The 13,319-nt window shown below is 53.4% G+C and overlaps 6 protein-coding genes across 6 annotated transcripts; 2 read left to right on the forward strand and 4 right to left on the reverse strand.

Annotated features, from left to right (window-relative positions):
- Window positions 1-650: 650 nt before the first annotated feature.
- On the reverse strand, window positions 651-1,916 carry MYCGRDRAFT_94898 (uncharacterized protein; the record flags this gene model as incomplete). Its single annotated transcript, XM_003850490.1, has 2 exons — window positions 651-1,802; window positions 1,860-1,916. The coding sequence occupies 2 exons, from the start codon at window positions 1,914-1,916 to the stop codon at window positions 651-653; spliced, it is 1,209 nt and encodes a 402-aa protein (XP_003850538.1).
- Window positions 1,917-3,915: 1,999 nt separating this feature from the next.
- MYCGRDRAFT_74353 (uncharacterized protein) lies at window positions 3,916-5,193 on the reverse strand (the record flags this gene model as incomplete). The annotated part of the gene is made up of 2 exons (XM_003850489.1): window positions 3,916-3,961; window positions 4,013-5,193. 2 exons carry the CDS (start codon window positions 4,804-4,806, stop codon window positions 3,916-3,918), a joined length of 840 nt encoding a protein of 279 aa, XP_003850537.1.
- Window positions 5,194-5,566: 373 nt separating this feature from the next.
- On the reverse strand, window positions 5,567-6,913 carry MYCGRDRAFT_74356 (uncharacterized protein; the record flags this gene model as incomplete). Its single annotated transcript, XM_003850488.1, has 1 exon — window positions 5,567-6,913. The coding sequence occupies one exon, from the start codon at window positions 6,839-6,841 to the stop codon at window positions 5,567-5,569; it is 1,275 nt and encodes a 424-aa protein (XP_003850536.1).
- Window positions 6,914-7,308: 395 nt separating this feature from the next.
- Window positions 7,309-9,286, reverse strand: MYCGRDRAFT_74360 (uncharacterized protein; the record flags this gene model as incomplete). The annotated part of the gene is made up of 1 exon (XM_003850487.1): window positions 7,309-9,286. A coding segment is annotated over one exon (1,978 nt), but the record flags the coding sequence as incomplete, so codon positions are not given.
- A 1,142-nt stretch (window positions 9,287-10,428) lies between these two features.
- MYCGRDRAFT_74362 (SUR1-like protein) lies at window positions 10,429-11,665 on the forward strand (the record flags this gene model as incomplete). The annotated part of the gene is made up of 2 exons (XM_003849834.1): window positions 10,429-11,398; window positions 11,450-11,665. The coding sequence occupies 2 exons, from the start codon at window positions 10,583-10,585 to the stop codon at window positions 11,663-11,665; spliced, it is 1,032 nt and encodes a 343-aa protein (XP_003849882.1).
- Window positions 11,666-12,262: 597 nt separating this feature from the next.
- On the forward strand, window positions 12,263-13,284 carry MYCGRDRAFT_46279 (uncharacterized protein; the record flags this gene model as incomplete). The annotated part of the gene is made up of 2 exons (XM_003849835.1): window positions 12,263-12,830; window positions 12,950-13,284. 2 exons carry the CDS (start codon window positions 12,263-12,265, stop codon window positions 13,282-13,284), a joined length of 903 nt encoding a protein of 300 aa, XP_003849883.1.
- Between the last annotated feature and the right edge of the window lie 35 nt (window positions 13,285-13,319).

Raw genomic sequence — 13,319 nt, forward strand, 5'->3', positions numbered from 1 at the left:
CAGTTCCTCCGATTGGCCGCCCACGGATACATATCGGCAAGGACTGCATCACTGGCGTACGAGAAGACTGCAGACGGGTCAGTGATGCGACAAGCGGTGGTTGGCGAGTGCGTCGATGACTACACTACCAAGACCCTCGCGCACTGTTTCAACGAGGTCTGGTTCGAACGGATGGGTACTGTTCAATCATTCTTCTACGACTTTTCCAAGACGTTGGCAGCTTGCAGCACCAACAATTGCGATCACGACGACTCACACTCGCCTTCTCCAATGGTGGACCAAAGCAGGTACATGGTCCCGGAAAGCTGAATTTGATCCTTGGAAGCCGAAGACGGTCCCGGGCGCCATGCATGGCGATCGTACCGGCTGAAAGTAGGTCTGTGTCTGCCGGTTAGCTCACTTGAGATGGATCATGCGAGACAAGGCTGCGTAAACGGCAGCGCAGCCTGGACTTTCGATGCTGTCGAGGAGACTGTGCCAATCCACAGTTTTTGGGCACACTCAGCAGACGATCCAAACGGGAGTTATCGGAGTGCATCGACTTTATGCGCAAGCTTCTTCGCTACATATATGATCAAAAGTTTTGGCGACTCGTCTTGACAGCGCATGGCAGCATTTACCGCGTCCAGCCAAGCAGGCCGGATGCTTGCTCAATGCTCGACTCCATTCATCTGCGCCCCTCTCAACGCATCCATTACCTCCTCCAGCTCATCCTCATACACAATAACATGACCCGCTCTCGAAGTGCTCAAATAACTCATATTAAACATTTCCCGCCCAATGCGTCCTCTCATGCCATCCGTCAGTCGACTCGAAACTCCGCACACAATGCCTGTACTTTCCAATGGAAGGTCCTTCAAGTCCAATGTAATGGCCATTTGTTCCGGACCTTGTGTTCCCAGCAGAAGATCTTCGCCGCCGTCCGGGAAGTGCTCGAGGAGACGTTTGTCCATGGTCAGAGAAGTTGACTCGGCATCTGTGAAAGTTGCGGAGAAGAACTTCGGTGGTGGGAAACTGGTGAGGACCTTTGTCAGGCCCAACTGAAGTTTTCCTTCTGTGAAGTGCGTTTCGGATGCGCATGGAGTGCTGTCCTTGATACCGGCGCAGGTCACCAGCTCGATCGACGGGTCGACGCTTGGAGTGATCTTATGCCGTGCGAGGAGTTGAAAGGTCTTTGACTGCAGCTCGGATATGCTCGTCGGCGGTGGTGTGCTGACTATATTCGTGAAGTCAAAGGACGATGCTGATCCAGGTCGTTTGTGGTGGGAGCTGGTGAGCGGACTGGCAGGATTCCACATCTGACCTGCTTCGCCGTTTTCGTCTGTCGCTTCGAAGACGAATCCTCGTTCTTCGAGGGCATGTATAACTTTTGGTCGTGCGCTGAAGGGCACTAAGATGAAGTCGGAGTAATAGCTGGTGATGAAGAAGATCGGGATTCCAGCCAGGGCAAGGGGGTTGGTCAAGTCCAGCACTCGTTGTCCGGCTTCCAGTCCTTCACCACCGATGGTGATGACCGAGTAGTCCTCGTCGCTGATGGACACAGTATTCTGCAGAGTGTCGCTCAGTCCGCTGATCAAGGGAGCGAATAGAGCTTCAGCTTCTTTTCGAGGGCAGACGATTGAGCATTCGTTCGGTGTTATCGAGACGTTGACGAAGGGATGCCAGAAATTCCATGACTTTCTTGGTTTGATCGCAATGCCATCTTCGTCCAGATGGCTGTTGTGCAGTAGTAATGTCAGAATCGGGTGGACGAATAGGGGAAATGCTTCTGTCGGGATGTGTATCAAGGCAAGGTGGGTGTTCTGCGATGATAATTAGCCATTGAGCGATGTCGTCCAAACTTAGCTCGCTCAACATACCAAGAAGCCGATTTGGGCGTTAAGCAAAGTCGTCGACTCCGTCAGAGATTGGCCCATACTACGAGAGGACCAGAACTCTCTGAGGAATGGCGGCCTTTAACAATGAATGAATAGGTTCCGGCCACAAGCAACAAGTTCCGGATTCTCAGCAGGCAACGGACGTGTCTTTATAAAGTTCCAGTGAGTTCGGTATTCCAGTATTCCAGTAGCAGTCAAGGCCGTCGATGGATGAACAATTCCGCAGCCTTGTCGGTCGTGTAAAGCAAAGGCCGGCGAGGTGGCTCGGCGATGGCATGTAAGTATATCAACTATGCGACGTCACCGTGCAAGCGTATAACTGTCGTCTCACCAGTACTATTCGGCCTGGGATATGTCGTTCATCTGGCGGCCGGCAAGCTGCAGTAGATGCGGGGGCGAGGTACGACGGTGTCCCTGCAGGTGTTAGGTGTGTGTGCCTCGCAGTGTCATTCGCCCGACAGGCCTGCTTCGATTGCTATGAGAGGCGATCTCCAGCACGCTCGGTTTCTCTAGCAGGCCTCTCTGAGCACGTCGAGTTAGTGGTGATTGTTCTGCCGCTTCCGCGTGGGATGCCGTGGGGTGGTCCTTGTCAGCTTATCGGCACGTCTCGAACCGAATCTGTCGTCTGAGCTGGTTGAGTTTGCCTCGACCACGGGTCGCACTGCAATAGTGTTTGTGGAGAAATATGGTCTGTTTGGCCTTCATAAGAGTGTTTTACCGTACCGATGTAATAAATGCAATACCCACCCAGTCATCCGGAACTGTGTTCACGACTGCAGATTTGTCCGAGTCTTGCCGATGACAAGCGGGATTGCCTACATGCCTTATCCGATATGCCAATGTGGACATCAAGACCGCAGCACGCAGATGTTGAGCTTGAGATGACCGGAAATGGTCACCAGACACTGCACTACTATCGTGTCAGGAGAGATTGCGTGAGAAATAGTGGGCGGAATGCAGGTGATGTTCGAAGAAGAAAAAGTGGAGAAGAGTCGGATGACTTGCATTTCCCGGCGACGCTGTCCTTTTACCATCAACATGTTATCATCTCACCACACATAATACGAACCTCCCGCAAGTGTTGCTCTTTGCCGTGTGGACGCCGCGCCTCAGCTCGCCGCAGTACACAACAATCACGTCGCCGCGCTTCGAGCGCTTCTGCAGAAACGTCAAGGCCGTTCAATGCCGCCGTGCATAGTAGCAGCGACGGGCTCTGCTGATCTCGTTACGGGCACATTGCTCGGTCTGGAGAGACAGTCACGGTCTCTCAAAGCCCAGACTCCTCGCCTCTGGTCTGACCATCTCGGACCCACAAGTCGCATGAACGCAAGCCCATCTGTCATGCGCGTGCAGTAACACTACAGCGAGTCCGACGTTCTGTGCTGCTTCAAGCATCAGCACCTTATCGCTCATTCCACAGATGGTGACAGAGTGGTTGTACAGCCCCTCATTCTCGGGAAGCATGAACACGCGAGCCTCTTCGATACACCCTCATCTTTCCCTGCACGCCACCTCTTTCGCGTGGACGAGGGACCGCAAGTTTGCCTTGCTCCTGCGTAGGTACCACTTTCGCTGCGAATTACCTATGGGTCAGCCAGGCGAAACACATGAGCAGCAGGCACCGCCTCATTTCCACAAAGGATTCATCGACAGGGCAAGTTCGCCGACTCGGTTACGTGCAGTAGTCCTGCAGAGTCTGCGCGGCATCATAGAATGGCTCCACAGTCCGAGACATATTGCAGTCAGCTGATGGGTCATTATGACCGCAAGACCTGCCTGGATGAAGAGATGCATGATTGGAAGCGAAGAATGCCAGTCTGAATCTCGATGGTGCTTTCATATGCGTCAACTTGCTGTCGTGACATTATGTCGTGCCCGTAGAGTCCACATTTATGCAGCAGCGGAGAATTCGTGATGCGTGAAACAGTGGTGCCCTGATCTGTCAGAGCTGCTGTCCTCCGTCCCTCATGCGCCATGCCTTGTTCCCAAACTCCGTATACCGATGCACTGCTCATCTCTGATTTCGGTCGTATCGTTATCACTTCTCCTCTTCATCGTCAAGGGCGTCAAGCTCTTCAGGGTGGCTAGAAGTGAAGTTAGCAAAGCCCTTCCAAATCATCCTCAGCACGACTCACCCAAGCAATGACTTGATATTCTTCATCTCGTAGTGCTTCTTGCGCATCTCCTCAAACTTCTTGTGCTTCTCCTGCTCCTCGTGACTCAACTCTGACGTGTTCTCCTCGCCGTGACGTCCGCCATTCTCGTTGGCAAAGTCGCTGTTGACGTGCACTCGGCGTTCTCCATCGCTCTCTTCCTGTGTCAATGCCTCCATTTCTGGCTCGCCCAGATCGAGGCCAGGAATTTCGCTCTCCCTCGCACGCGACCCAGATCCCTTGCGCTGCGGCTTGTTCATCTCCAGCTCGTCCACGGCCAACTCTTGCGCATTGATGGTGGAGATCTCTTCCTCATCCTCCGCAGGGTCGTAATTCTTTGCAAACGGGGTCTTGGGTTCGTCGATCTTCATCTTGCCTCCCATCTGACCCTCATTGAGATATAGATTCGCCTCATCCCACTTGAGACGCTGGCCATCGGACTCGTTGTCGACAGCCATCTCATCGCCGCGACTTTGCGACGACTGGCGACGGCTCAGACTTCCACGCGGATTGCTGCTTGTTCGGCGATGAGGACCGGCGTTCATTTCAGTGTTCATCAGGGTAATCTCCTTCTCGGACAGCTCGCGCGATGGCATGACGGGTCTGTTGGTGGTGTCGGAGGGTGCATCGTTGGCTTGAGCGGCGCTGGTGACCGGTGGTGGACTTGTGCGGGTTTCGGGCGAGGTCTGCTGGAACGAGGCAGAGTTCTTCAGGATGCCTCGCGGTCTCTTAGGTACGGAGGTGGGAGAATTCTGAGCGGGAGCAGTTTGAGCCATGGTGGTGATGGATGTGGTGAAGAGTGGATGTGGTGATGTCGATGTCGATGGTGTCGCGACGTTGCCAGCGGTCGTACGGTTACCCTAATGACCAGTCTGAGGGCAGGCGCGTGACGAGATGATGTGAGCAAGAGCGGCTGATGGAGGAGAATGCTTGTGCAATAGCAAGCAAGACGAGAGTGCAGCCGATGTCGTTTGTTTTGCGGGGTGAAGAGCAAGTGGGGGGTTGACTCGTGCGCCGTTGGATACGATGAATTGCGGGCGGGTGAATGGATGGTTGCTTTGATCAAGAGGAAAGGTCTGAATACAGGAAGAGTAATCAATTGCCTTGCAGTTGATCAGAAGAGTTCAGGTGACAGACAGAAGACAAGACCGATGACATAGAACGCTCGCAATATTCGCGCGTGCGCCGAACAGGCCCAATTCCCGTCCGTCGCGTGCATGATCCCAAGTTGCCTCCGGGATCTTCTTCGGGCGAAACATGGCAGACACAAATGCTCACGAGGCTGGGAATTGGTGCTCACAGTAAGCGCCAATTCACTGAGTGGTGCAGACTGATGTTGAGCAGGTAAAGAGACGACCAAAGCACTCGTGACCACACCCGAGCCTTTCCGCCTTGTCCGAGTCAAGTCCGCCGGCTCTGGCTCTCAACATATATATAGCAGGTGTAGAAGAGTGATGTCAATTCAGTCGATCGTCCAAGACCTTACTACCACACATATTGATCAATACCTACGCGACCTCAACGACGACCTGTCTCTCACCTCAACAGCCCTTTGGCATAGCCACCCAGCTTGCCCATCAACTTCTGCTTCGACCCTTGATGGTTCGGGTGACTCTCGGGAGGCGGCGGTGGTGGAGGTCTGTCGTAGTTCTGCTGCGGTTGAGCGTTGCCATCTGTACTACCTCCTGCAGCAGCACTCTTCCCACCAACAGTCACGGTGAACAGTACTGGATCTCCAGCGTTCACCTTGCCGGACTGATCCTCGCCTTCATCTGGCTGTACATCATCATATGCAAAAGCATAGCCCTTCTTGTCCACGTTGTGCTCGTGTACCAGTCTCGCATAGTGATTCGTGGGATCTCGCCGGTAGAAAGTGTCTGGAGAGCTGGGATGATGTTCCGTGTCGACGAGCGCGGTGCGAACGAATGCGGCTGCTAGACGAGGAATGATGGCGTTTCGGGTGAGTGACTGACCCGTCGTGAATGGGCCGCTGTTACATCCCAGAATATCGGCGGTGCAAGGCTTTTCGAACTCCTCATCGCCAATGACTAGCCTGCCTTTGTGGTTGACCGTTCCAGACAAGATCCCTGGGCCCGCCTGTGTGTTAATCTGCATCTTGGCTTCCTTCTTGTACTTCTCCCACACTTCGTCCACAAATGGCTCGAAGTAGCCATCGAAGCTCGCGCCCACAGCGCCACCGTGCGTGGCATTCAAAATTCGCAGATTGCGGCCGTCTTGGCTGACGATCAGCTTGTCCCAAGGCTGGCCGTCCTGCTGCGACTGCTGCTTGAGGCTCTCGGCCATGTTATCAAGCCCATCAGGTGCCATTCCTGCCACGTGCTGAGTCTCGCCCGACTGCTGTTGTAGCGTGAGTGCAATCGGTATTCGGGGCACCATATCCACGTATGAAATGTTCGCATAGAGCTGATCATTGTTCAATGTGAACTCAGCGAAGCCAAAGTTGACCTTTGCATTCGGATCACTTGGATTCAACACTGACGGTTCCACCAAGGCTGGTCCTCCTGGGTTGAGCAAGAACGTCAAAGGGCCCTCAGAGAACCATATTCTTCCTCCGGCGATCTGCGAAATGGTTATGGTCGTGGTATTTCCAGGCGGCCCGAGGGGAATCGCGCAGTCTTCTGCCAGCTTGGATCCGATGTCTTTGACCTCTTGCGGGAAGTAGAGGTCCTTGCCGTTCGCCTTGAGAAGGCATCGCTTTCCTTCTTGCTTGATAGCAATTCCAGTCACGTAGGCAAAGATGTTGTCAGAATCGCCGTCATTTTTCAACGCTATTTGCAGAGAGTCCGGCATGTTGAGTACTGCGTCTAATCAATCCAGAGATTGGCAGTTGGCCTGTCTTCAATGAGACGTTGGTGTAACGTTTCCTGTGTCCCATGTCTTGCGACGAAGATGCTTGCTCAAACCTGGTTTCACTCGAAGATGACTTCATTCAAGAACTCGATGCCAAGTCGCACCTACCTCATCCACGGTCTTGGAAAGCATGCTAGATCATGCGTCTATAGCAAGCTGCAGCAGGCTAGCATGATAATTGCCACGAAGGAAATACAAGTACGTGATGACAGACTGGTGGATGGAGAAAGCAAGACATCGGATGCACTTGACGTCGGAAGAATGAAGAAACCACGCAAGAACCCCAACCCTAACCCTACCGCGCCATGCCACTCGTGCACGAGCATTGTCATCACAGCGGCAACGTGCGCTTCGATTGTGCATGCCATGTTCAAGATCTATCACCGTATGTCACTGCATAGATAAGACTATCTCGTCAGACTCTGTACAGCCTTTGCCTTGCTCGCCTTCGGATCAATGCCCTTCCGCTTCAGCTGCTTCTTCAGACTCCGCTCAATGTACTTTTCATCCTCCTCATCGTCGAACTCAGCGAAAGCAGACTCTTCCTCCTCATCCTCCGTGATGTCCTTGTGGTGATACACGTCCTCGTCGCTGACTCCGTTCGCCTGCTGTTGCTTCTCTTCTGTGCTTCCCTGCGGTAAAATTGCGTTTGCGGGCGTTGGTCCTGTCTTCTTGAACTTGGACACGAAGAAGCCGTCCACGTTGTAGGCGTGAGGGTAGTATCTCCGTGTCTCCTTCATGCTCGGGTGGAAGCGCTTGGATTGGTACTTGGTGAATCCCTCTTTGCCAAAGATGAGTCCGGTCGGAACGAGCTTGACGTTCGGCCGCTTGTTGAGCACGTATTGGACGACCTGCTCGTTCTCCTCGACGGTGACGGAACATGTACTGTAGACGATGTAGCCTCCAGTCTTACTTGCGTGATCGACCGAGTCCACCGCTGCGAGAAGCAGTTGCTTTTGGAGATGTGGTAGGCGTAGGAAATCGGCTTCAGTCTTGTTCGTCTTGACGCTGGGATCCTTGGCGATAACTCCAGTTCCGGAGCAGGGCGCATCCAAAAGCACACGATCGAAACCACCCATAACCTTGGGGAACTCCAGCGCGGAGTAATTGCAGACAACGGTGTTCTTAACTCCCAAGCGGTGAATGTTACCAATAAGACCCTTGGCACGGTCCTTGTTGGAATCGTTGGAGAAGATGCAACCAGTATTTCTCATCAGCGCAGCCAAATGTGTGGTTTTGCCTCCGGGCGCCGCAGCCATGTCCAGCACTCGCTCGTGTTCTTGTGGCGCAAGAGCCATGACAGGAAGGAAAGACGAAGCAGCTTGTAGGATGTAGTGTCCGGCGAGGTATTCAGGAGTCGCACCGAGCGGTACTTGAGACTCGAAGATTTGAAGTCCGACTTTTGACCATTTCCCAACAGGCTCGAGAGTCACACCGCGATTGATCAATGCGTGCGCGAGATCTCGACGATGTGTGCGGAGGGTATTCGTTCGAATGACCATTGGGCGTGGTGTCTCGTTGGCGTCGAAGAATGCCAGCGCCTCTTGCGCTGGGAAGAGCGAGTAGAGCTTCTCTGCGAGGAAGGGCGAGTATCCGTAGTATGTGCAGATGTCCTTCAGCAAGGCTTGTGTGTAGTCCGCGCGACTCTTGCCCGGTTCGCCCAACTCTTTGAAGCTCGACAAGACACGAACTGTCTCGGTGATTCGTGTTCGGAGAAGTTGGAGGTCGGGTGCGAGAAGGCTCGGCTTCTGCTCGTCGTCATCGTCGTCGTCGATCAAATCGTTGGCAATGTTCGTTTGCATAGCATCGTCGCGAAGTTCTGCCTCTGCGTCTGCAGCCTCTTGCGCTTGTTCCTCGTCGAGTTTTCGGGACAATCCAGCAATGTTCGCCGCCGTGAGCTTCTCCTCCGCATCTGAGTCCTCGTCTTCGGACCACATCATCTTGCCGCGCACCACCTCTTCATCGGAGTCCATGAAATCATCTTCGGACAGTGGAGCCCCTCCACCCTCGCTCGCAGAGTCTTCGCCGTCCAGATCATTGAGGTCGGCTTGAATGCCTGTCGCAGCATCGTCGATATCGGAGGCATCGTCATCGGATTCGGGCTCCACGGGTTTCTTCGACTTGACGACCTTCTTACTGACAGGCTTGCCCTTCGCACGCCCAGGACCTTTCGCATCGCCATTGACTGTTCGAGTGCCATTTGTGCTCGCCTTGTTCCCGTTCCCGTTCGTCGTGGACTTTTTCGCAGCTCTCGGCTCGACAGTCTTCTGTTTCTTGATCGCACTGGTAGTAGGAGCAGCGAGCTTGCGCTTCCTCGTCACAAGTGATTCATCCAGAGGAGCTGGATCGGCTTGCTTCTTTCCCATGCGACGTCCGACTCCCATATTGGCGGTTGTAGTGAATGTTTGATGTGCGAGGTCAATGTCCGAGAATTCTTTCGGAGGTCAAAAATGTTAAAGCTCGGGGAAGACTTGCCGATCAGACCCTGGCGAAACTCCACACTCTGAAGTACGAAGTAAAAGGACATAGAGACTTCACTTCAAGACGAATCCGGTGGTACCCAGTTGGACATGGCACAAGACGATGGGCGAGGAGCAGTCAATGGGAGTCAATTTGGAGAATGTCATTTCAGCGACATATCACTGCAACCAATGTCTGTCCCGACACCAGCATTCACACGCTGCTGAGCTTGGTCCGTCCATTGTACGAGTGGTATATTTCAAAGGCTACAATATAGGCATACATACTCGCCAGTGGTCAGTGTTCGCTGCCACTTCGGCATCATGAGTGTTTAAAGAGCTGCCAACTGCGCATTGGCGTGTTCGAACAGTGCATTCGCCAGTAGTTGACCGGCAGAGCTCTTGTGATGCCGTAGTCGGGCACCGCTACAGGTGCAGTGGTGGCTACAGGCGTACGTTCAGTCAGTCCACAAACAAGGATGCTCCAGGCAAGACTTGATGCTGCCAATTGAGTCGTCGAGTTCGTGATGGTGATCCCTCGTAGTGGTTGGGCATCCTAGCATTGATCGTTAGCAATAGTTCTGGAGAAGATATTTCGTTGTTGATTATCGATGCGAAGTGAGCAGATCAGAGTGTGAATACGTTCTCAACATAGTCTTTTTAGACAGGGATAACTGTAATAGTGTAGTATCATCATTGCAGAAGGAAGGAATGGGGCGGAGGGAGGATTGGCGGAAGAGGAGTTGAATACTCACAGAATGCGTTGATCTACGCCGGTAGGTGAGCAGCGCGCAATTGCCTACGTTTTGATCAGTCACGATGCGAAGAATAGACCCGCACAGAAATGAGAATGATGGTAGAAGGTTGATGGTAAAGGAAACTGGGAGAAAAAATAAGTTTTGGCGAGAGATATCTCCGGCAGAAGTTCGGATGTCGAATCGCACCGATCCCCCTGCGCCAACGACCTTCACACACTTTCGCAGCCTACGTTCTCTCACTGTCCCATCCTCCATTCACCAACAGAAACGCCCGATCTCCGGAAGCCAGGCTTTCTCGGAGCTGTCATACTTGCTATTGTCGTGCTCGTCCGTCCGTCATACCTCACACTTCCTTCCGCATGATCGATCCGGCACCCTGGTAGATCGAGCGCGACGCGCCAACCTTCACCACCCCTGGCGTTCTCTATCGAGCCTTCGCGCTCAACGACTCGTCCGGCGACGCCATGCGACGAGGTGTAGCCATATTCCTCGGATGTACCGTCATATTCCTTGTACTCGCGGTTCACCAAGTCTGGACGCTGCTGGAGCTCCTCTTCATCAAGGGACTTGAAGATGCTATCCTACGAGAAGAACTCCCAGCGCTGGGGTCGGAGCGTGAGGATACACGGAAACATTTGATCCCGAAGATCATACACCAGACCTACGTCAACACCAGTATACCAGAGGTGTGGAAAGAGGCGCAAGCAAGCTGTCTGGCTCTGCACAAGGAACCGGAGTGGGAGTATAAGCTATGGACTGATGCCATGTCGGTGGACTTCATTGCTTCAGAATACCCGGACTTCTTGGACACGTTTAAGGGATATCGATATCCGATCGAGCGTGCAGATGCTATTCGGTACTTCGTGCTGGACCACTATGGAGGAATATATCTCGATCTGGATGATGGTTGTGCCCGTCCCATGGAGCCTCTGCTCAGCTATCCCGCGTTCGTGCGCAAGACTTCACCTACAGGTATCAGCAACGATGTGATGGGTGCTGTCCCGCATCATCCCTTCTTCAGGCTGGTCATGAAAGAGTTGCACAAGTTCGATCGAAGCTGGATTCTGCCATACATCACCGTCATGGCCAGTACAGGTCCTCTGTTTCTGAGTGTGATATGGCGGCACTACGGCGACAATGGATATAACGTTGGCGATGGTGCAGATGGCGGACGCATACGAATCTTGTTCCCAGAGCTGTATCAGGGCAGCAAATGGAGCTTCTTCACTCATCACGTTGGGAATAGCTGGCACAGCAACGATTCGGATTTGATGTTCTGGGTGAGTCTAGTCTTCAAGCCTTGCGAATCATCACACTAACGCAGCGGCCAGATGTCGCGGCATTGGCGACTTGTAACAGCTTTTGGCTTCATCGTTGGATTTGGATTGTTGTTTCTTGGGTGGGTGATCTACCGTCGACAATTTCTCGCAGCGCCGCCCGATACACTACCCACATGGAAAAAGCGATCCGTTCGACAGCGGATCCCATTCTGGGCAAGGAGAAGCGCGCAGAGAGAGTACGAAATGATAAATCGCCATGAGCCTTAGCGTTGGCGGATGGACATTTGCTTCGAGCGATTTAGCGAAGGCGTTGAAGGGTTTGATCCGCAAGGGCTTTGGCATAGGATGCGAGGTGCTTGTGTGTAGATATGATACCCAGGTGCGGCATGAACAGCGATGCCACACATGTACACGATGATCAGCGAGTGAGAGATGCCTCGCAGAGACCGGAACGGTCGAGCCTTAATCGCGCCGCACCGCAATTGACAACTGTCGGGAATCGGTGGCCTTTGCGCGCTGCAATCATGCATTCGATTCCTCCCGAAGCACTGCATGTGCGAGACGAGCGACAAGAGCTCTAGCTGTCGGGCTGCTGTCCCACGTGCGTAGCGCCATTGGACCACGGCAGATCTTGAACCTTGTGCCTCGAGCTTTCCGTCATCGCTCGAACAACATTACTTTTCTGCACGTGGAGAAGGCACTGCGGAGTCTGCGGGAGTGCTTGGAGAGCAGCAGCATGGAGATAAGTAGAGGCAACCATTCCAATCACTCTTTCGAGGTAACGCTGGTATTCATCCTTCTCAACTTCAACATTCACCAATAATGCTCTCCCCAATGCTTCCAATTCTGGCCATGGCTTCGACCATGGCCTATGCCCAGTCCGACATTCCTCTGCCCGGACATCTTGAGTCTATTCTCGTTCAGGCTCAGAATGACTCCATCTACACTTACCCAACTCAACTGACGTCCGGGATCATTCCAAAGGGCATCCACAGCCACAACGATTACTGGCGACCTGTCCCTTTCTACTCCGCACTGGCCGTCGGTGCCATCAGCGTGGAAGCGGATGTCTGGCTCTACAATGATACTCTGCATGTGGGCCACGAAGAGAGCGCTTTGACGAACGATCGAACCTTCGACGCATTGTACATCCAGCCAATTCTCCGCGTGCTGAACAGCCAGAACCCGAACTCGACCTTCGTGCCAAAAGGTCAGGCCAAGCACGGTGTCTTTGATGCATCTGCCGGTCAGACACTCTATCTCTTCGTCGATCTCAAGACCGATGGGCCGAAGACTTGGCCATATGTTGTCCGTGCCTTGCAACCACTGAGGGATGCCGGCTACTTGACGAAGTTCAATGGCACCGGGATTGAGACTGGACCAGTGACTGTTGTGGGCACTGGCAACACGCCATTGAATCAGATACAATGCGGTATGTATGCAACATGCGAAAGCCCCGTCGGTAGTTCGAGCCTACTTCTGGGTCCATTGCCGTCTCTACCTGTCGCGATGTCTCATGCTCAAGCCACGACTGACTTTTCCCCCTCCAAGTTCAAAATCGAGATTTCTTCTTCGACGCCAAGCTCGACCTGTTGAACACGACCCAAAGTAACATTACGTCCGACGTATCGCCCATCGCCAGCACCTCGTTTGCGTCGCAGTTCGGCCAAGTGCGAAGCGGTGTGATGAATGACACTCAGCTGGCGAAGTTGAGAAGCCAGATTGCGGTTGCGAAATCGAAGAACGTCCTCGTGCGCTATTGGGATCAGCCACTCTGGCCCATCGGAACGAGGAATGCCATCTGGAGGCTGCTGTGGAATGAGGGCGCGGGTCTGCTCAATTCAGATGACCTCGCTGGCAGTGCGGACTTCTGGCAAATGGAATGATGACCATGATGCGATGAGCGACCAGTCGCGTAGCC

The sequence above is a fragment of the Zymoseptoria tritici genome, chromosome 8 (assembly GCF_000219625.1).
Source record: "Zymoseptoria tritici IPO323 chromosome 8, whole genome shotgun sequence".
Lineage (NCBI taxonomy): Eukaryota > Fungi > Ascomycota > Dothideomycetes > Mycosphaerellales > Mycosphaerellaceae > Zymoseptoria > Zymoseptoria tritici.